The sequence below is a fragment of the Phalangium opilio genome, unplaced genomic scaffold (assembly GCF_054372755.1).
Source record: "Phalangium opilio isolate 3A_F unplaced genomic scaffold, DU_Popi_V2 ptg000081l_1, whole genome shotgun sequence".
Lineage (NCBI taxonomy): Eukaryota > Metazoa > Arthropoda > Arachnida > Opiliones > Phalangiidae > Phalangium > Phalangium opilio.
This window is the reverse complement of record NW_028324188.1, coordinates 402656-426553: the sequence shown is the minus strand read 5'-3', so window position 1 is coordinate 426553 and position 23898 is coordinate 402656. Positions and strand designations below refer to the sequence as shown.

At 37.4% G+C, this 23898-nt stretch overlaps 1 protein-coding gene across 1 annotated transcript in view; it reads left to right on the top strand.

Moving 5' to 3' along the window:
* LOC149653803 (protein Wnt-16-like) overlaps window positions 1-23898 on the top strand; it is a 38642-nt gene that overhangs the window by 5628 nt on the left and 9116 nt on the right. Inside the window, exon 2 of the mRNA XM_089846710.1 lies at window positions 6269-6753. Within this exon, the coding sequence (XP_089702836.1) occupies window positions 6269-6753 (485 nt within the window). The remainder of the gene's footprint in view (window positions 1-6268; window positions 6754-23898) is intronic.

Sequence of the window (23898 nt, the reverse complement as noted above, 5' to 3'; positions counted from 1 at the left end):
CAAAAATACAACCCCAAGAAATAAAATGGACCCAATTTGTTCATTATTATAATATATTAACCATTAAAATTGTAATTTAGAGCCAAAATCCCTAGAAGTGTAAATTAAGGAAACAAAGTTAACTTAGAAACAATTAAGATTGCCTTTTCTTTTTCCTTTCGTCTTAACTTGATTCTTATTCTTGTTTCGTCTGTTACACGTGAAATGGTTTCGTTTAAAGGACCCCCGTACCGGATACCCCTACTTAAAAACTGAATAATTAAATCCATAGCGCGAAAAATGGTGGGCGGACGTTTAAAAATGTTTATTGCAAAGTATTCCTTCTTTCTTTCTTTTCTTTTTTGTCTCCAGACTCCCTTAAATGGCTCTCTTTACAACTTAATTACGATGAACTAAAGCCTAATTAACCATACATTTATGTAGACAACAAAGCACTAATAGATTCTAGCCAAAAAAAATAAATAAATAAATAAATAAATAACCACGTGTTTTCTAAGTTAACTTCCGGAGCTTGTTGTGACCAAGTCCAGCAGTATATGGTTTAAAGTATAGCAATGACTTCCCGCCTTTTCTTATTTTATTTTTGGCGGGAATAAGGTCTAATTCACGCGCCCACCCACGTGCTAAACAATTACACGTGTCTACATAAGCAGCCCTTGTGCGCACGCGCGCGCGCGAGCTCGACTTCTGGAAATAGTTCCTAATGGGCTTTTTCAATAACCGCACGTGTAAGCCTTTTCTTAGCTTTAATTTAAGCTTGAATGTTAATTGAAAACAAAGGCAGGCATCTTGCTATAGTTTAAAAGGTCCATGGAAATATAGTTTTGAATTTTCCCACGCGAGATGTCAACGTTTTTTATCTTTTAGTTTTTTAGGACCTATTTTTATCAAGACATCAAGGTATGCCTTATTGTTATGTCCGATGGTTTTTTTTTTAGTAGTTGAGAATGAATGTTAGAAGTTTTCGGCTCCCATAACTCATTGGGCGCGCGGGTCCCAAAGACAGATTTTCGCCTGATGTTATCTCTAAGCTATTGCCCTATTACCAGCCCTTAAAAACCTCCTATGGGCCCGCGGCGGCTCACTTCCAACAACGGGATAGTTCCCCTTGACCCCTTCCCCCCCCTCCTTGCCCCGAAGGCCATTCTTTATTGCCCTTCTCGCGTCCCTTCTTAAGATTTAAAGGGAATGTGAAGTTTTTGAAATCGGCATCTTATAAGATATTTCCGAATTAGTTCTTATTTTATCGAATGGTTGTTGAACCAATTGTATCATTAGGTCAAATGGCTGTTGAGTAATTGTATCGTTAGGTCGAATTGGGTGTTGAACTAATTGCATTATTAGGTCGAATTGGGTGTTGAACTAATTGCATTATTAGGTCGAATTGGGTGTTGAACTAATTGCATTATTAGGTCGAATTGGGTGTTGAACTAATTGCATTATTAGGTCGAATTGGGTGTTGAAGCTATGGTATCATTAGGTCGAATTGGGTGTTGAAGCTATGGTATCATTAGGTCGAATTGGGTGTTGAACCTATGGTATCATTAGGTCGAATTGGGTGTTGAAGCTATGGTATCATTAGGTCGAATTGGGTGTTGAACCTATGGTATCATTAGGTCGAATCGGGTGTTGAACCTATAGTATCATTAGGTCGAATCGGGTGTTGAACCTATAGTATCATTAGGTCGAATCGGGTGTTGAACCTATGGTATCGTTAGGTCGAATTGGGTGTTGAACCAATTGTGTATCATTAGGTCGAATTGGGTGTTGAATAACTAAATCATTAGGTTGAATGGTTGTTGAACCAATTGCGTATCATTAGGTCGAATGGCAGTTGAACCAATTGCGTATCATTAGGTCGAATGGCAGTTGAACCAATTGTGTATCATTAGGTTGAATTGGGTGTTGAATACCTAAATAATTAGGTGGAATGGTTGTTGAACCAATTGTGTATCATTAGGTCGAATTGGGTGTTGAACTAATTGTGTCATTAGTTCAAATGCCTGTTGAACCCTGTTTATTGCCCTTAACCTAAACCTAAACTTTCTCCATCAATTAAATACAATAATACTTAATTGGCTAAATTTCTTAAACCAAAATTGATTTCCCATTCGCAATTAAATATTTTCATTTAGGTTCTTAAACTCTATATATGAATCTATCTATTATACCTACACCTTTCCTTACTAAAAACCAACTTTTTTATTTTATTATTTTTTTTTTAATTTTATATAAGAAAACGAACGTCTTATCAAAATTTGATAGGTGTATAATTTAAATTGCCGGAGTGAAGCGGAGTATACGATGGAGCTATAGCTCGAGAGAGTCGAGACATCGTCCTGCACGCACCGCGGCACTCGGCTCCGCAGTTGGCGCGAGAAAAGAAATTTCCGCGAATTTTTCACGAGTGGCGCGCGAAATTAAGGCGGGAAATCGTCCCGCGCGCGGCGCTCGCTGGCTGGTTTTATCATCGGAACGTTCCCGCCAAAAAAAAATAGCAATTTATTAAATCGGGGTGTTATAATCACGGGTCTTTTAATATTTTTATTAAATGCCTACATGTTCGTTTATGCAAATTAGACTGTTTCTAAGAAGGAAAACTCCTTTTTTAAAGGTAGACACGACGCGGGTATGTGAAGATAGCGAGACGTATAAGTGTCAATGTACGTAGTTTAGTGTATATTAAATTTGGCGGGATCTCATATTTTTTTTTCTTAATTTTTCTATAAATGTTTTAAAGGCCGACTTCCAGCGAAAAGGGTTCTAGCGAACTAAAAACCGAGCATCGAATGAATGAAGCGACCGTGCCGATTTTCGAAGCACCGCTGGGTCAAAAGTTGGAAGGGTTCTCGCTAACTGAAAGCCGTGCAATGTGGTTCTAGCGAACTGAAGATGAACAATAGAAATCCTTTTAAATTTATTTCCTCTCGAATTTTTGCTTTCCCCTGAAGGAAATTCTCTATCGCGTATCTTCAGTTCGCTAGAACCACATTGCTCGGATTTCAGTTCGCTAGAATCCTTTTCGCTGGAAGTCGGCCTTTAACTGAATGTTTGACATCTTTGAAAAGATATCTAGTAAATGGAAATCTACATAGTAAATTGCAGAGGTCATGGTTCTCATATCGACAATCTGCTTTTTATTGCGGGAAAAAGCAATGGCCTCTGGTCAAACCCCAAGGGATGGCATCATATGTGTACCCAAGTATTTGACATTTCCTTTTGAAAGTCATTTGCAACTTTGGTTAGCTAGATAGGGGTAATTTTAGGTGGCGCCATACCTAACATTGACCTGATAATTGGTTGGGAAAGGTTCAAAGGGTTTCATGACCTTTTATGACCCTGGGAAGTCGCCAGCGCGGTCGGTCACCGTTGCCCAGACATGTGAATTACATTTTATATTCTCGGTGAACTTATGGAAGAGGGGGATAGCGTCTGTCTTTCTCAAGTGCGCCTGCGCAGAACTTTGTAATTAGTAATATATATATATATATGTTATCTATAAGTAAAAGTTCTCACTGATTCACTAACTTTTAGTGACTGATAAGTACAGTTCATGGACATTATGTATTCAATATAGGGGATGGGTTTTAAAACTTAACTGGACTTGTTGGTAGAGGGGCACATGCATTCAAGATTTCTTTGTCCACTTGCAAATTAAAATATAAATAATAAGGGATTAATGGTACGTGATAAATAGATCAGCTCGAGGAAATTAATAAATTAATTAACGATTAGCGTTAACACTAATTAGGGCACATCAACGGAATAAACTTCAGCTGCTCATTCAGTCAACTCGCTAAATATTAATAAAGATCATTGGTACGCATAACGGGGGTGACGTAAGGGATACCTGTATTGTTTTCTGGATGGTGCATTGTATATCAAGGTCACTTTCAACTTAAGAAATTAATTAATTAATTTCAAAGTAAAATCACTCTGTTTAAAGGTAGGCAAATGAATGTATCCCCCTAAGCTGAAGTCCTGCAATCATAATTTATGCCAACTAATTTGGTAACGCAAATAATTAATTTCTTCTTGATTTACTGGGGATCTTTTTAGAATGTTTTCCCAAAGTCTATCTATGATTTTAAGGAATTTCGTCTAGAAATGTTTTCCCTACACACATAATGATTGAGAAAGTTTTACTTACAACCTAACCTCCTTGCCTTTATTTGTCGGCAAGAGCTTCTAACGTTTAGAAGATTAAATTTACAATCTTGAAATGTAACCAATTTCTATTGAAAAAACCCGTTTTAACAAGGAAAAATCGTCTCATTCTAAGATTGTAAGAGGAGGGGCTGAGAAAATATAGTTCCCCGGTATCATTAGTCCCGGTACGGCGCGATATTTGGGACGGTCTACCATCCCGCGTGTGTACCCCGTGTACTCTTGTCTGTTAAGATCCGATCCGCCTTTTAAACTTTCTTAACTTTACTTCAAACCGATCCCGATGTATATTAAAAGTTTTTATTTTATTTTATTTATTTTTTTCGGATGTTGTTAAGTTAAACTGCGCATGCTCGCGTTTTTACCGCCTTTAAATTAGCCTATTTACTGTATTATTTAATTTCTTACTGTTTAGTTTACCGCCATAAGCAACAGTCAGAGCACGTGCTTTAAATTTTATAAGCGCGTGGAACTTTGCACGTGAAACTTTGAATAAAGTTATTTCGCGCTTAAAAGTTTTGGCGCCAATTTCTTAGTTCAGAAAGTTTCCCGCCATAACATAGCACGTGGTTTCAATTTAAAGCGCGTAAAAATATTTCGCGCCCTAATTTTTACCTGTTTGGCGCCAATTTCGTCTACTTTTAGTAGTTTAATTTAAAATTTAGCGTAAAACTAGAAATTTTTATGTTTTTTGGAATGTCTATAAGATGTTTAAATGACAGTTTAACATGGCAATACACGTAAACGTTAGGCTTAACACGAATCTTCACTTTGAAGTTGAATTGGCGCTGATTTTCACGCGCTTCTTCAAGTCCCCCCCCCCCTCTCTAGTTCTTTGTCGGGACGATTTTCAGTGGGAATTGATAATGTTTATTAGGTTAAGTAGAGAATTGGTAAATGGTAAACACTTAAGTTGGTAAATATGATTTTAATCAATGGGGTGTAACACATTTAGAATATAGCAGGAATTAATGTTATATCAGAATCAGATAAATTGAATCTTTAAAAATTTATCAAGAAACGATAACAACTATAGTTTACAAGACGCGCGGGAAATTCCATTTGAAAGAAAAATTATAAAATCTAAGAACTTGAATATTTTTCCATTAAAAATAATGAGTTCATTAAAAAATTAAAAAGAAATTTGATAGCGTAATTAACAATTAAGCTTTTTACAAGCATTAACCGGAACACGCACTCAAAAAGAATTAAAAATTTTATATAAGATGAAAAAAGCGGATAAAATTCCATATATTTTTATTTTATTTATAAGAGGCGCAATTATTACCAGTTATTCTAAGAAACATTTAAAAATTAGGCTTAAGATAAGTTTTTGGCGCAATGAAACCATTTTTTTTACGCGGGAAAGAAGGCCACGTGCGAATTTAAAAACTGCCTACGCGCGTGCAACGTGCATGTCTCGAGAATTTTCTTTTTTTTTTCCCGCTTTTTTTAGCGCGCGCAGGAAATCGCGCGCGAAAACAGGGATTTAACTGTTTCCCTGGATTTTTACGGGCCATGTGGTCCCCAGGGGAATTCTTCCCGCCAAAAACAAGGCAAGGATTATTAAAACCTAACTCTTTTGGAAACGGGCGAGCGCGGGTGGGCCATTTTCAGGGGTTATGTGGAAATAAGATGATGATGCTATAGCGATATGTTAAAAAGGTTTGTTAGTTCTAAGTTTCCCCATAAAATTCTGAGTATGTCCCATTAAGTTATTCAAAAATTGTTGGAATAATTTTGATTTTGGTAGGGTTTTTTTTAATTGCTTTTAAATACGAGCTGTTAAAGTGATGTAATGTGATGATTAATGTCAGTAATTGATGGCATAATCTTGATAAAGTAATAAAATTTCTCGGGTTTTTCTTTTGATTACCGCTAGTAATTTAATTAATATTAAATTATGATGAGTAATTAATTAAGCTTGATACTGGGTTGCAACAGTACCAGGAAAATCTTGGAAAGTCCTGGATTTTGAAAATTAGTCATTGAAATTCATATTACTTGAATATATAATTTTGTCTATTTATTGAAATTAAGAATTTCTCTATTTTGAAGTTAATTTTAATTAAATGTAAAAATTATCTCTATTTTTTTGCAGGTATTTAGGTATGGTTGGCGTATCATTAAACCAACATTTACCCAACCAATTACCACCCTTACCGGGTCAACAGACGTCACCGGGTATCTTTAACTCGGTTCAGGTCAACGGTGGAGGTAATCTGGGCCCACAGCACGTCGGTGGCGGTGGTGGTGGTGTAGGCGAGCCCTCCAACTACGATGACCACCCGAACTTGCCACCCTTCGACGGGGCCGACAGTAGTGGCGGACCCCCGTTTAATCACCCGGGAAACCAGAACGGACCCGGTTCGGCGGGTAACGCCGTCGGGGAAATTATCTGCTCTTCGGTGCCCGGTTTGGTGGACCGACAGCGGCAAGTCTGCGAGAACCATCCCGATGCCATGAGGGCGCTCAGCGTCGGAGCCAGAAGGGGCATCATGGAATGTCAACACCAGTTCAGAAATGAAAGGTGGAATTGTACAACTGAAAAGAATGTTAGCGTCTTCGGGACGACACTGCAAAGGGGTGAGTCACTTATCTGCATTTTTTCGGGTTTGTTTCTCCGCATATACATGTGGGAAACATGGTTTATTGCATTGCTGATTAATTCAGTAACCTGTTGGGGGTCAAAGGTTAAGAGAACGTATGATTTAGCGTCATAGTAAAACGCCAATTTTTCAGTTTTCGTGATTTGGTGCATGGGATTTGTAACCGTGCAGGTTTGAATTGGTTTGTTTCTTTGGCGAGAAACTATGCTTTACAGGATGGCTATTTAGAGGAGTTACTCATACAGGGGTCAAAGGCTAAGAGGTCATATTATTTAACGTCGCCAAATTAGTTTAATTGCGTTTTTATTTGATTTCCATTGGGTTTTTAATGGTTCTGTAAGAGGTCATTTAATGTTATATCATAATTCGCGGATTTTGGTAGTTTTGAGGGGTCGCTGATAAAGTATAAAATGTTCACTTTTTTTTCGGGGGGCTGTCTGTACTGTAGGTCATGAAGGGTCAATTAATGCTACATTAATTAATTCACTTACTCCATAACAAGCAATTATAAAACACGTAATATACCTTGGTCGCATACATAATAAAACTTCTTACATCATAAAGGCGCTTTGCATTTTGAATATAGAAATGTTATCATATACATAGCGAAACCATATAATTTAAAAATGTTTCAAAACTCGTTTATATATATGCGTATAAAAATGTATGTGGTCCGTAGGCGTCGGTAGAAACCCCGCCTATGTAATACCTTAATTATATTTAAATCAATTAAGTGAAAAAAATAAAAAAAAAAATTATTATTATGCCTATAGGAAACAATGCTATTATCCGCATCATTAAAAATCCCGCTCTCCGGCCAGACATAATTTATTTTAGAATTTCGTTTATTTCTCTTCCCCCATTTACGCCCCCCTCGCATCGTTTACGCCATTACGAGGGAAGTTTCAAGGGGAAGCCTAGCGTAATATTACTACGTGCATTCCGCGTTGCATGCAATAATTGCACCAAGTATGGCAACTTCAAGGAATTGCTTAAAATGTAATTTAGCTCAAATTAGAATCAACTTTATACTAGATATTCCGTGAAGTAATTGAACCAAGTATTATGAAAAAAAAAAACTAGATATTCCATGAAGTAATTGCACCAGGTGTCATTGAACTAGATATTCCATGAAGTAATTTCACCAGGTGTCATTGAACTAGGTATTCCATGAAGTAATTGCACCAGGTGTCATTGAACTAGATATTCCATGAAGTAATTTCACCAGGTGTCATTGAACTAGGTATTCCATGAAGTAATTGCACCATGTGTCATGAAAACTTGATATTTCGTGAAGTAATTGCACCAAGTATCGTAAAAACTAGATATTCCATGAAGTAATTGCACCAAGTATCGTAAAAACTAGATATTCCATGAAGTAATTGCACCAAGTATCGTAAAAATAGATATTGCATAAAGTAATTGCACAATTCTAACCAAAAATATCATAGGCAAAAAGCTCAAAATTAAGAAAATAATTTTATAAACAAATCCCTTCAATTTGAAGAAATTTCATTAGAGTAATTGCCCCAAATACCATAATAATCTCAAAATACGAAATTGCATATAGTAATTGCACCAAATAACATCGTAATCATTATCAAATACGATATGGCAATCAATATTAAATAGAAACTAAAATCAGAAGAAGAAAATAATAATTATAAGAAACTAAAATTAAAAAAAAAGTCGAGATAAAATTAATAAATATTTTTTTTTCAAAACTTTCCCTTTATTGAAACTCACCTGCAATTCATAATCTTAGGTAGTCTATTTGGCGGCAAAGTATAGAACGCCCTACGAAGTACCAAACGTGTGAAAATGGCCACATTTTTACATTCTTAGCCTGTCTCCCCCCCCTTCCACCCATCCCAATCCTCCCCGCGAAAGAAAACGTTAAAGAATTTTCCCTCCTCAAACTCAAATTAATTCAAGTTAAAAACAAAGCGAGGTGACGCGTTCAATCGCGGTTAGCCAATGCTGCCAATTTACCTTGATCTTTCGTGATGAATTACCTTGAAATTACCCGCACTTGAATCACGTTTCGTCTAGAGTGCAGTGACACCGTAAGGCTATATTAAAATGAGATTCTTGTTTATGGACCTTTTCAAGTTATAGTGAAATCAAATCCTGGATTTGACTTAATTATAAATGTTCCCTTTCTAGAAATTAATTAACTAATTTCGGAATTTTATTTTCTGTTTGAAGGTAGCCACATGTGTTGGTGTTAGGATTATTGTTTTCTAGATTGTATATCAAGGTCACTTAAAATAAATTAATTATTTAAATATATCTTTATCAAGAAGTGATATCTAGTTTATTAGGGAGAAGGTGCAGAAGTATTCGCGCGCCATAGTCCCAGTCCCCCTTTCAAAATACAAGAGGGGACGTAAAAGGAGGCGTGAGTTTTCAAGAACCAATGAGATGCTGGTTGTAATTTAGAGGCGGGGATTAACTACGGACCTACGTTTGGACTGGAGATAAAGCTGGAAATGTGGCGCGAATTTATACCTTCTCCCTAATAAACTAGATATTACTTCTTGTCTATATTAGTCCTGTTTGGATGATAATCAAGGCTTAGCCCAAACCCCTTTATTTAGAAGGCTGAAAAATTCCAGGGACGTTGCTCATATGTAGTAAATACTCGGTACCTTTTTCAATCCGTCTCCATCTTGAAAAATGGCGTCCATAAATGTAATAAAACGTTTTAGGAATACAGTTTATAATACCCTTAAACCGATTTCGTTAATATTTCGTATTAAATTTAATGATAAATATAATTATTTCAGTGTTCCTTTTGAGAGTGAGTGAGAGAGAGAGGGGAACTGGATTTTTGTTGGCTAGACGGAAGTAGGGGAGATGATAATTAGGCTGCAGTGATCCCAAACTTCAATAGCGGCGACGCGCTTTGCCCAGGAGGGTCGAAACGTTTTCGTTTCGTTTTTCGGCTATATACCCCCAAGGGGGGGGGGTTAGTAGGGAACGACATTATCTATATACAGGGTGTTTTAGGAGCGAAGAACATGCGTGGTTCTATGGGAAATCATTCAATTTTGAGAATCGAAAATGTAACGTCTATACTTCTTTCTATGAGCAGCCGATTTTGAATGCCCCATAAGGGATGCATGCACCCTCTTAACACATGTTATGAACATTGAACATTGGAGAGCACCCTGTATTTTAAGGGATCTGACTACAGTCAGCCTAGAGATTAAACCCCCATTTAATCCCACATCACGAATCTTCAGTCCCTTTTTTTAAAAAAAAAAAAAAAAAAAAGTAGAAATTTGGAAGCCACTCTCTCGAAGCCCGTTTCTTAAAAAAGAAGTTTTTCAAACATTACGTTTTTTTTTAATTCAAAAAGAAAAAATTGTATAATAGAAAAATTGGGGCTCTGTTCACACTGATATTTAAAATATTTATAGTCATAGATCTTTATAAATATACCTTATAGTGGACGGGAAAACTGAACTGGATTGAACTGGTTGGTAGAGGGGGCATGTATTCGAGATTTCTTTGTCCACTTGCAAATTAAAATAAATAATAATAAGGGATTAACGGTACGCCGTAGATCAGCTCGTGGAAATTAATTAATTAACGATTAGCGTTAACACTAATTAGGGTACATCAACGGAATAAACTTCAGTTTCTCATTCGGTCAACTCGCTGAATATTAATAAAGATCATGGGTATACCCGTAACGGGGGGCGTAAGGGATACCTGTATTGTTTTCTGGATGGTGCATTGTATATCAAGGTCACTTTTAATCATGAAATTAATTAATTATTTTCATAGTATAATCACTCTGTTTAAAGGTAGGCTAGCCAATTAGGGTACGGGGCAAGTAAATGAATGTATCCCCCCCTAAGCAAACATAATTTATGCCAACTAATTTCGTAACACATTTTCAAATACATTTTTATTTTAGTTATTTAATTCTGGCATCCGATTTATATAAAAAATATATGAAGTAAATTAAACTGAATTAAAGTCAGTAGTCATTTAGTTTGTGTTTAGAGATGACACACGAGTATAAAAATAAAGACAAAAGGAATTTTATTCCCAATTGAGCGTCCGGTTTCGGTTTGCTCTGATAATAATAATAATAACAATAATTGGTTAAGAATGTAACGTAATTCGGGCTGTGTGTATTATTATACTTTAATACAGACGTTGGCGGCTTTTGTCGTGATGTAAGAAGACATAGAGACACAGGGGCCGACTGATAATACAAGATAGCACGCGCTGCCAATAATAGAAGGGCGTTAAAGATCACAGAAAAGCGCGCCAAATTAACGGGCAGCTCGCTCGCGCGCGCGACACACACAAAACTCCCGCTCATATCATCATCTCGCGCGCCCAAAATATTATATACCCAAGGGGATGGATACTTACTTGTTTGAGTTTGATTTGTAAATAATGTAAATTTTAATTATTTTTAATTTTAAGGGGTTTCGTATTGGATATGTTTTGGTAGGTAACTTGACCACCATACTACTCATGGTGTGTTGGGGTTAGGTTAGGTTAGGTTAGGTTAGGAGTAATTGGGTAATATTAAACGTCAGGGAATTTTAAAATTGATAATATTAAAAGTGGTTAGGGTAATTTTCTACTATGGCATGAAGTAATATCTTTGCAAGTTCAATTTCGTGCTGGTCATTTGTTAGTAAGATCAAATCATTATTCAACTGACTTGTCTACACCAACAAATTAATAGAAGTTCGAGATTAAAATTGTTCAGCGGTAATTCATGCTGTAATTTGGGGGAAAACTGTCTTGCCAAAGTCCGAGAATTAGGAATGAAAAATATGTGACTAACCCCAAGATGCGGTCAACTTCTGAAGTTACTCATGGAGTTGTTAATTGTATTTGGAGTTTTGTCCGACCCCTTTTTTATATGGATTTAGATGGAGTGAACGTAGTCTGCTTTTTTCCGGGCTGATTATTTCCTTTAATGAGGAAGCACGGCATCGTGTTAAGCCTAATTTCAACTGCATCCCACTTCTTTTAACGCGAGCCTGGATTCTATAGCATAGAGAAGGCCCCATACGACACTTTATATAAATTCTCTTTCAAATCATAACTCAATGAATGACGTCACACACACACATAAAACATTTCTGACGTAACTATAGTATAATTCTATCAAAGTTGTGCACTGCGACTGTGCCTTGTTATTATGTACGATACTGTACCTTTAAAAATTAGTATAATTAAAATTAAATAAGGATTAAATCTGACGAAATTAAAATTTATAAATTTATTTAAAAAAATCACTTAAAATGAAAATTTCAATTTCGAAATTACAAATTAGTAAATATCTTAATTTCTTAGCGATATTTGGGAATCGTTTTAAAAATGAATTTAAGATATAAGAGGGGTGTCAATTTTTACCCATAATTCATAGCGTTTGAGGCCACTGATCCCATGCATGTACGCGAGAAAATCTTTCACTTTTTCCAAGACTTAAGTTAAAAGTTTTTTTATTTTTGTAAGAAATAACTTTAACTGAATATCGTCGGGAAATAAACCCCCAAGACTTATTTCTAATTAGACCAAAAATCAATTAAACGGAAGTGCTAGATAGATCACTTATTTTGGGAAATCAATTTTGAGTCGGGATAAATTTAATTTTAGAAGTAGGAATGGAGAACGGTTAGTATTTACTTCTGTAATTCCGACTCATAGACCACCAAGTATAGAGCCCCTCCCTCCAACCAACACGATAACGAAAAGTTTAAATTATATCTTATTGGCTGACTTAAACTATACGTTTTGATGACGTTGCTGATGCGGGGACGGCGAAAAATTGTGTCGTAATCCCTTTTTACCTCTGTCGCTATGACCCTCCCGCCTCTTCTTTCATACCCCCCCGTCCCGTGGAAGGGGGGTCCGGGACTTTGACGCGCGCCCAGATATTACTCTGTTCTCCATTCCTACTTCTAAAATTAAATCTATCCCTGATAGAAGTATAAATAGAAAATTTTCGACGACTCCAAATTGATTTTTGTCTGTTCTGTTACATTTTGTGCTTATTTACTTCTGTTACCATAATGAAACTCGTGTTGTTTCTCATTTCTGTTATGGGGTGATGTTTAATTTTTTCTCTCATGTACTGTTCTTCTAGATTTGTGTTTTTAACTCAATCAAGGGGTTGTTTTTTATTTTTTTTATTTTTCTGGTTAAAAGAGGTCCTTTTTAACAATTTAAGATTTCGTCAGGATGAATTAAGGGTGTGTTGATGGCTAGCATAAACGAAACGAAACAGAGAATTATTATTGGGTAATTAGGCTTCCTGTTAAGCCTGGGAAACTTAATTAATTTAATTACTCTTTCCTACGTCAAGGAAAAATGGTGTTAAAGGAGAAGTTTTACACACGCGTCTCTTTTTTAGGGCGTTTGCTTAACCTTTCTATTAGTTTAATATAATCCTATCCCAAAATCCATCCAGTGTTGAAAGCAAAGGAAAATATATATAAATATAAAATACGTTAAGTCTTGTCCTGTCTATATTTGGTTTAAGGACTTTGAGGACATGTGTATAAGCGCTGCTAAGCAGCTAGGGATTACTGTGCAAGTTTTATACATCAACTTTATGGGAACTGCTAGGACAACAGTGAATACACCATGAACGTGTCACTCCTATTTTGTGTACGTACTATAAAGTTAAGTAGACGAAATTGTTAAGGAATTATGGGTAAAATTGGATAAAATATCCACGAGAAACAAACAAAGCCTAGTTTGATAGTTGTTTATCAATAGATGTTTCATTTGATTGGAGAAATATGTCCGTTACACTCTCCTAAATGTTACGGCGGTTTTGGCAGCCATGTTGCTGGTATTACAGCGTTCCTCGTATAGGGAGCTGCCAGTGGGGTGTGGCTTAGGATGGCTCCTAACCTTTTCACCAAAATGGTGGCAAACTTCACAGAGTGAAAGGATAGTGGGGGAAGGCTCCTGATTGGCTGAGTGAGGGTCTGACGCTTAGTAGGGGAGATTTTTACCCATTTGCCCACTCCCTATAGTCTGCTACTACGAACACTCACGTGACGTCACACCCTCTTATCTCTGTTTTGGCCACCATATTTGAAGTCGTCATACAATTTAAGAGTACAAATATTGACGTCACATCAGAGTCCTGCACGGGCCGGGCTCAAGTCCGGTCCGGCCCGAGGCCCGGCCCGATCGGGTCGGGCCAAGCCGGGCTTTCCACTTTTTAAAATTGTATCGGGCCGGGCCGGGTCGGGCTTTTAAAATTTTGGAAATTAACGGGCCGGGCCGGGCCGGGCTTTTAAAATTTTGGAAGTTAACGGGCCGGGCCGGGCCGGGCCGAACATGATTCTCATTTAATCCAAAGTTCAAATGAAAAATAATTTAAATGAGTATTAGCTTCTAAGAACAAATGTAACGAACAATTATCAAAAGAAATGAATAATACACGACGCTAAAGCAAATATGAATTCAAATCATTGATTTTATGTAAAAAAATATAAAAATTACAACTGAACTACGTGTAACGGGCCGGGCCGGGCCGGGCCTGTTCAATTCATTCAATGTGTCGGGCCGGGCCGGGCCGGGCTTGGTTAATGCATGTAACGGGCCGGGCCGGACCGGGCCGAAAAACCAACTATGTTCTCGGACTCGGGCCGGGTTTCGGGCTTATTCAAAATTCTAAAACCGGGCCGGGCTTGGGTCGGGCCTGAAAAACTCGGCCCGTGCAGGTCTCTGCGTCACATTCCCGTAGCTCCTCCTCTCTCATTTCCACTATATTCAAACCACCAATATGGCCACGTAAATTTCTTCACAAGTCTTAACTTCTTCCCAAACCTAAACTAAAGCTCCCTAATGAAGTAAGACCGAACTAAAGCCTAAAAAATGTTTTAGAAGCCAGGAAATATGGGGGGTACCACCGTTTACCTAGCAATCCCCACGTTTTATAAATGTACATGTAGACATCAAACGTGTCTTGGGCGGTCGAGAATGGACATTAAGTATTTAGGGGGGCTCGTCTAGGATAAAAGAACGTCGTCGGACATTTTTTTTTTTCATTCTTAAACGTGAAGATGTCGTTGACAAGGGAAGTATTTGTCAAGCCACGCATTATTGTGCATTTTGTGAACGGGGCGTTCAAGACTAACCGCCTTTATACCATAAGGGGGATCTGAGGGGGGGACGGGCTATGGGATATCTAGGTATGTTATACCTTTTCAGGAGAGGTTTATACTTTATAGGAGGAAGGAATTTTATAAGCCAGGAGAGTTTTCTCTCCATAAAAAACACGATGCTCAATAGAAAAGCGACCCCTGCAAGGTCAAGGGGTCAACCTCGTGCAGATTGGATAGATCAGGCTATATACAAAATACCTTTTAAGGGGTACATCGATAAATTTTTAATACCAACAATTTCTTACGACATACTCCAACTTCTTAATTTGTCTGTAGACCAATTTGACCAACCAATGAGTGATTGCAATCAGATCTACTTTAATATTATACATATTACTGTATGCAGTTATCTTTGTGATCACATTTAATTTCCCTCTATACCCTGCTGCAGAAAATTGCAGTAGCCAACAACTGCTCCAATTCATTCGGTGATTGGTGACATAATTTATTAATTCATGTTGAATTTTGAGCCTGCATTCAGCGTAATTGACACGGGAAAAATTAATTAATGAGTTAGAATGATTATATCTTAATTGCTTCAATTGGAGTGATTATTAGCAAGCATAGATTAGATTTAGTTGTACTAGACGTGAAATTAACACCTGGTTGGTGGACGGTAGAGTAGATTTTGGGTGATATTGCATGATTGAAATCATACAAGTGTATGTATGACCAGTAATAATATTACGTTAGCTTTAAACAGTAAACAATGAATAGTCATCCGCGTAAACACGTCACGTGTTATTGTTTAGTTGCATTTTCGATCGACATAGATTCTTTAACGGAAGATCCCTTAAGAAGCTACAGAGAGAGAGATATGTGGAGGGTCCCCGGTTGTATGGTCGGTGGCGATGTCGGCGGTGCTATTAGCAGTATCATGTATTTAAGAATGTCCCCCGCTGTGTATAAATTCAAAGTATTCAATATAAAAAAGAAAATGAAAGATCCATAGTAGACACGCTGCTACTACTATAGGTGAAAAATAAGCCATGGGAATATACACGGCGATAAACCTATCTTTTTTTTTAAAAACATCTCGTCACTCTTTAATGTTCAAATGCTTGAACACGGGTCCGCATTCTGTTCGCGCTATGATCGAGAACCCATTTATGTACTCGGAACGTAAAGGCAGGGAGATAGATTGGAAATGATGATGGGTGACACGCGCAATGCACTGAAACACTCTCTTCCAATGTACCTTTCGCACGCCCTTACTCTTCGGAAGAGGCTATTGTTAAGTGCTGCCACGTAGCACCAATGTATTTGTATCTGAATTCTGAACTAGCTTCTATGTTTAAGACAGAGGAGACGTGTTTTACGATTAACCCTACCTAAACGCCACTAAGGATGCTGGGAGGTTTTCAGTGCCGTTCGGTAGATGGCGGTCTTATCTTAGGACAATGAGATCATGTTATGTACCAGCCACAGTTCTTTCAATGTTCTCATGTTTTAATTGGGTTTTCTTGCTATAATAAAAACGGTGGCTTGTGTTCAATGCTGCCTCTAAAAACCTAAGAGTGACAAACGATTATTGACCAAGGAGTAAACCTTACTAGGGACTGTATCAGGGAGGATTGTGGAATGTTTGTTGCTACCCTGTTTAGGGAAGGAACGATATGGTTACTGGTGCTCTTATAGTAAAGATGTTCTTGGGTCTCTTCTACGAACAAGATTGTGGGGTTTGAAGTTGAAAGGAAGCCATGGATGGCTTTCAACTGATGCTTTCAACAAACCAAACCACGCTTTATAATGCTGGAAGGAGACCCTTTTTAGGTTTTGGTTCTTTATAGAGGGCCCGACCGAGAGAGCATTGAACAAACTTAACGCTTCACTTGACTTTGAGGTTTTTTGTTAACATGGAAATAAGTAAGATCCTAGAAGGCCATAATGTGAAATATTCAAATACCTGTAGACTTGGACTATAATGAAACCTCCTACGAAGCATAAATCACGAGTGTTTGTTGCAGAGTTGAAAGGGGTTTATTCATATCAAGGAAAGGCTACATGGTTTTGGTCAAAAATAGCAGGGAAAAGTCCAGAGAGTTTAGAATTAGGCCAAAAATGACAGGGAATTTGAAAATAGGGTAAAAATGTCAGGGGAAAAGTGCGGGAATTTATAAATAGGCTAGAAATGTCAGGAAATTTAAAAATAGGCCAAATATATGAGAGAAAAGTCCAGGGTATTTAAAAATGTGGCAAAATATTAGGGAAAAGTCCAGGGAATTTAAAAATAGTCCAAAATATTAGGGAAAAGTCTGGGAATTTTCAAAATAGGCCAAAAATATCTGGAAAAGAACGGGGAATTAGATTTTAGTGGGTAAAATATTTGGCACAATTGTTACGATAAATAAGTTGTTAAAATATAATAGTAAAATAATCAAGATTTACGCTATAATATTCCCCAATTAAAATTGACCAAAATCAACTTCTGTTTGCCTAAAAACACCCTGGGAAAACCTTATATTGCTTTAAAAAGTCAGCTGGGAATTTCTTCAATATTGCGCAACCCCTTTTCTTGAGACTAAGCCACAGATCTCAGGTGTATTAAGAAAGACGATCGCACTACGGAGAGTTTGCTATTATAGCCATGAGCAATGAATGGTATTTATGACACTGTCAGGTATTAGATGTCTCAATTTATATTATATGGTAGCTGTAAGCTATCTTTAAATGATAAAATATGTTTAAATCTATTAAAGAGATATCGTAATACCCTTCGGGGGGCAAACATTGGATTGAAATCGCCGAAGATTCTCGATACCACCAACATACTGCTGCTGGAAAAAAAAAGAAGAATTATGTCTTAATCCTGTATTTGTGATTGTGCAAAAGCTTCAATAAGTACTTTTGGTAGCAGCATAAGTTCATAAGATATGTTCCATCCATAAGTTTGTAAAAATCTGGTAACTTAGAAACTGGAGCTTGTAATTTTGAAGTGAATGAGGTAGGTCATAGATTCGAGGTAAAGCGACGTACGCCTGGTACATGAGGCGCTGTTGTCAAAGGCCTATTTAGTAATGCAGACTAAATAGGAGAGCTAGATGGAAGAAGTCCTGCAAAATTAATTAACCACCACCGAGTGTAGATAGGACTTCAATTGACTCGCTCCCCCTCGTTCTCCTTCTCGAACTAGTTATCTCGAGCTGTAAGTCTCTAGGAGGTAGCATTACGAACTGTATAGGTATAGTGTCATACTTATAGAAAGAACATATCACTAATATAAACTTACGGCAATAATAACAGTATACTGAAACCAGAGTTATAAATACACAAAAGATGCAAGCGATATTTGAATTCATAATCACGTGCATTTTAGTATTTTAAAATAAACCAATGGCCAACTGTTTTATTTTTTTAAACTTCTACGCATGCGCAGATTAGCGCCTGCGCTGTAGTATTTTTGTATCATGAAGAGTGCATGCGCAGAGACGGTTTGTCCCAATAATGAGGATTGCTTGCGGCGAAAGGGTCCATTGTGCACGTCACAAACGACTGGCAACAATCTATGTATGTTTCTGATATCTATGCGGCGCTGATTGCCCTGTAGCGGTAGCAGTGTAAAATTAATAGGGGGTCGAAAGTTGCGTAGTAGATGAGGGTAATATCAAAGTTAGCCGAACTTTTCTCATCCCCGTCTATTTCATCCCCTTGCATAGTATACTATACGACATCAATATTCAACTCCAAACTATTATGTCACTGACCGCCTCTCTTAAGTTGAAGTTAAGAACTCGATTCCCCCCAAAATAATCCCCTATTCCCCCTTAAAACCAAGCCCTCCAATTCCACTCTTCGCTAGCAGCATCCCGGGATGGTTTCATTCTGCTGGTGTATTGCCATTTAAAGGTACGACTATGATTCCATGGGGTTTTTTTTCCCTTAAGATCTTTCAGGGTGGTCTTTCACACATAGCTTACGACTAAATCTTCTATATTTCTAACTTAAACGTAAAGAAAAAACATCTCGGGGTACCTACGTTTTTTTCACATTTATTTTCAGTGTAAAAAATACCCCTCTAGGTTTTGTTGTATTGGTCCCAGGAAGATCGTGGGCAACTGTTGAAATACCTACCTGGGTCTTGTGAGCAGAAGTTGGACAATATTTGGTACGGGGTCATTTGTTAGATGGCGGAACTCATTATTTAACTGACTTAACGTAATTACAGTAACAAATTAGTAATAGCGCGAGATTAAAATTGGTCAGCGAAAATTAGTTAATGTCTTTAAAATGTAATTTGGGAAAACCTGGGAAAATTTAAGATTGAAGTGCTTACAAGTTACAAACCCATCTTTTCTCACGAAATTCTCTGGTCCTTTTTTTCGTGGTCATAGTTGGCCCGCATCGAAAGCGATAATTTCCTAAAATTCTTAATCTTCTTTCAGGTATTGTTGGGCGATAAAAGTAAAATAGAATTGAATTGAATTGAATTATTTCAGATTATTTTCAAACTTTTTTTTTTTAAAAAAAAGGAATGATAAATCGCGGCTTTGTTTTTGCTTAATGTGGCTTATTTCTTGAGTCATGATTGTTGTAATCCCCAAGTATTTAGTATCGTTGGAAAGCTAAGAAAAAGGGCTATAACATACTCAAAGGAATTCGCTGTATCTCTTATAGAAGCAGAGTTAAAAGGTGTCGTGTAAATAAGCCCATCCTGTGGAGATTTCACTTTTATGGACATTTTGTTTAATTACTCGGGCCCTGATTGTTGTAACCCCCAAGTATTTAGTATCGTTGGAAAGCTAAGACATAGGACTATAACATACTCAAAGGACATACCCGTATCTCTTATAGAACCAGAGTTACAAGACTCGGAAGTGAATATTACAATAGCTTCTTATGCATTGCCCAAGAATCAACTTTTGAAGTAAGACTATATCACTCCACTGGCTTCTGGTTTCATTTAACACTACTGTCACAATATTTATTAAGTGATAATAAAGGTACTGTGTTCACGAGTCTCTCTTCACAATAACGTGAAAAGTCAAAGTATATTAATACCAGCAAAATAATGATGAGAAATTCACATTTTCGTAAAAATTCTTGATAGTAAATAATGGTTTGAGCCCTTACAAAATTTTACCGTGGAAAACTACAAAGGAAGACCGCTTTAGTCACCCCAACCCCTTGAACACGTTCCCATTTGCCCCCATTATTAAAGCCAGTTGCCCATAAAAAAAACTCCCTCAGGAATTCATACAGCTACTAGGAATCATAGTGTACTTGCCATTTTTCTCAACGTATCTAGGCAACTTCTGTTGGAAGAGCTAGCTAGCTCATTTGGTGTGCGATGGGCTTAACTTTGTTAATTTTGGGAATATATATAATTCAATGGAGGTATACTTACACCCGGGTCCATATCTCGATTTGAACCGTGTCGAAATTTGAAAGTTGAATTCAAGTTGGCATGGAACGTATATTTTCATGTTGAATTTTTACCTTTGTAGCTTTTATATGAGGCACATTTTAAAAGCAGGCTTTCCCCGCTTTGATAATGGTACGCTTTAAACTTGGGAAATGATTTTAAAAGGGGCGCTATGATTATAATATAGTGCTTCCTCAATAAAACATGTCTGCGTGGAGTTTAACTTCCGAAAATACAGTGGTTAACAGTTAGTTCAAAACGCTCATCGCGCTTTTTAGAAATTCATCCCAGATGTCAGACCAGCTACAATCATGTTTTTAGCTACGGTCTTGTTCGCATTTAAGCTATTTGTATTCAAGTATTTTAAATCAATCAATTTTGAGGATCGAAAATGTAACGTCTATACTTCTTTCTATGAGGAGCCGATTTTGAATGTCCCATAAGGGATGCATGCACCCCCTAACACAAGTTATGATTTTGAACATTGAATTGTAATGTTTTACCAATGACCCCCTAAAATTAAATTAGTAGAAATCATTGTGTGTTCAGTTTCTTAATTTACGTTATCTTGGAAATCAAATCGGAAAACTGTGCGTTTACAATTCGGATTAAAATTGAGCGCAAACAATTAAAGATTAAAGTTTTTTTTTATTATTTAATTAATTCAATATCAAAATTCAGTTCAAACAAACCGATACGAAAATCAATCTCATTTAAAATAAAAAAAAATAGCTCACTGTCAATAAACGTTGTCAATCCATGCACTAAATCCTATCAATTATCGTTTCAATTTGGCAGTAAAGGGTATACTAAGGTAAAAGCGCTCGCGCGCGAGCTAGATGATGTCACGTGATTTCATTCTTTATTTTGCATTCTATATTAAGGCACTCGAATATCAATTGTTCCTCGAGCTCGCCGGATTAAATGATATGTGCACAACTCTAGCGAGCTCCACGAGGGGGTATGTTATAGTTGAATTGGACTATGGACTATTTCATTAATTCCCGAAGAGAAGTACAAACACGGTCACCACAGTGGTTGGGGAGAACACCTTATTGGTGCCTAGAACTACCACCGTCCGCTAGAGGCAGCCCTAGTAGTGAGTGAACTCCGCCTGGCGTTGGCTCTTGGTTGGGGCCATTAGAAATAACCAGGCTAAGAGGGTATTGGAAAAATTGTCTGCAAATAACTAATGGAAGGTTCTATGGCGCTTCAAGATGTTGCAGTTCAGATAATAAGCCGTTTTAAGCCGCTTAAATCCGCTTTCCCGAAACTATAATAGAAAGGTTATAGGATAAGGGACAGAGAATGAGAGCTCTATTCCGAAATATTCTCAAGCGTTTCCACTCGAGTTGATTTTCAAACACTATAGAGTTATAGAGCCTTCCTTGCCTTCAATCTCCGCGTCCATTTAATCGCGGACCCTACTGCTATATCTATTGGCCTAACTGCAGGCACTCTTACTTATTTCGAATCAATAAACCGGAAAATATATTTCATCATGCATCATATTACAAATAAAAATTTTGAGTTAATTTGGAAAGATCGAGTTTATTAAAAATTCAATATACTTTATCTAAGCATTACAACGAATCCGAATTCCTTTCGATTCAACAATTATCATTCAGTGTCCAATTACCCGCAGAAGATGCTCTAATAACCAATTACTGGCAACACTGAAGCGCGTGCGCGGTTAAAGTTAAAAAACGGGGGTAGCTATAATTACTTATAGTGCACAACACAAATTATTTATTGAAATATTAAATTAGAAATACGCGTTTTAATTCCGCGCATGCGTTTTGCCGCCCCCATCCATTTCATCACGTAATTGAGCCATATCCCATCATCCCCATCATTGCGGTTAAAGATTATAGCAGACAGCTTCTTCGTATCGACAATAGAATAAAAAAAAACATGTATTAAGTAAAAAATTCCATCGTCTGAATCAGAAAATACCACCGCGGCTTAGCTTAAATTGTACCGGGTGGGATATTTTTTAGCCCTAAAAAAACCGCATCGGATCTTTAATCTTTTGAAAAGTTCCGCTAAAAATGCGAACGCCATCTTTACCTTATCTCCCTGATAAGGGCTGGTTTCCCTGACGGTGATCAGCTAGCTATAGGGGATGGATATCCTGGGAAGCGAAAACCTCTTAAAGCGTTCATCTCCTTGTCGTAAATGTCAAATCAGGCACCCTGATTTCTATATCCCCTATGCGCCTTTATAGGTATTATATATAGACCGTTCCCGTCGAGGGGCTAATCAATCGGTGCCCACATACACGTTGTACACCAGAAATGGATTACGAATAAGTGAGAGAGTGGTTATCCCCTCGTCTGCGGTTTATTTCAAGCCCATATACGTTAACAGATGTACGCTGTTTAATAAACAACGCAAACACATCAGGAGCCCTTGCATACAAAGTTTTCCCTATATACAAATGTCTATATTTTGAATCAGGAATGCATACAGCGACTAGGAATCATCGTGCGCTCCCATGTTAATTTCTATGCTGCCGGTTTTGTGGTTATACCGGACTTAAGCCTATTAATAATCCTGGCGTCTACAGGGCCGTCCAGAGAGTTTGCGGGACCCTATCAAGACAGCCCTACAGGTGACCCAGGCCCCCTAGAAGGCGACCCTGGAAGTCGTCTTTCTAAATGTGATTTCATTGACGCATGGTTCAACTCGCAGCCTAATTCGTGGGGTAAAATTGAGATTGGGTTACGTTTTTAGCATCGTTTGATAGAACACAATTTGGGCTATCACCCCTTCAAAGGATTTCCTTGGAATTATTTCGGTGCTAGACTCTTGAAAGAAGATCCAAACCTCGTTTTTATATGGTTTAAAATTAGTTTTATATTCAAGTCTAACTATCTCCAGAAATAATTGAGATAGCCAAACGTTTTTAGCATCGTTAGGTAGAAGACAATTTGGGCTATCACCTCTTCAAGGGATTTAATTGAAACTATAATTAAACTAGAGTTAATTTAAACGTTTTAAAGAGTTCCATTAAATTATGTTCTCTTGTCAAATCGTTATGTGTGTACATATGGGGTGTTAAAAAGCCGCAAAGAAACCAAACCATGCAGCCAAGGGACTCCCGGTATTGTCTTAATCCATGAGTTAATAATATGTTAGCTCCCTATAAGTTACTCAGGCAATTCATTTTTATACTCCAGCGTTTTCTCCCGCGCCGCCGGCTTGCCAATTATATGCGACGCTCTGCGGCCGCCACGTGAACGAAAATCTTATTTTCTCTTCTTTCTGGTTTTCCCCGGAAGCGCGTGTAGTGGAAGCTAGCCAATGATATCGGAGCTATTTAAGCAGCCGAATATTTCGCTCCGTAGCCTCGGTTAAGAAAACCGTTAAGAGATCAGTGGATTGGATTTTGCTCAGTTGTATAATTTTCTGGTTTCAAGTCACAATAACAACCCTTATCTTTAGCATTCTTTATAAATATCGGAAAATTGAATTGAGTTCCTGCATTTGTTTTTGTCTCAGTACTGACACAAACGCCATGATTTAATGTTAAATTGTTAAAACATAAACATTCACGACTAAAAAACTCCCTTGGTGAAAAAGCAGCCGACGA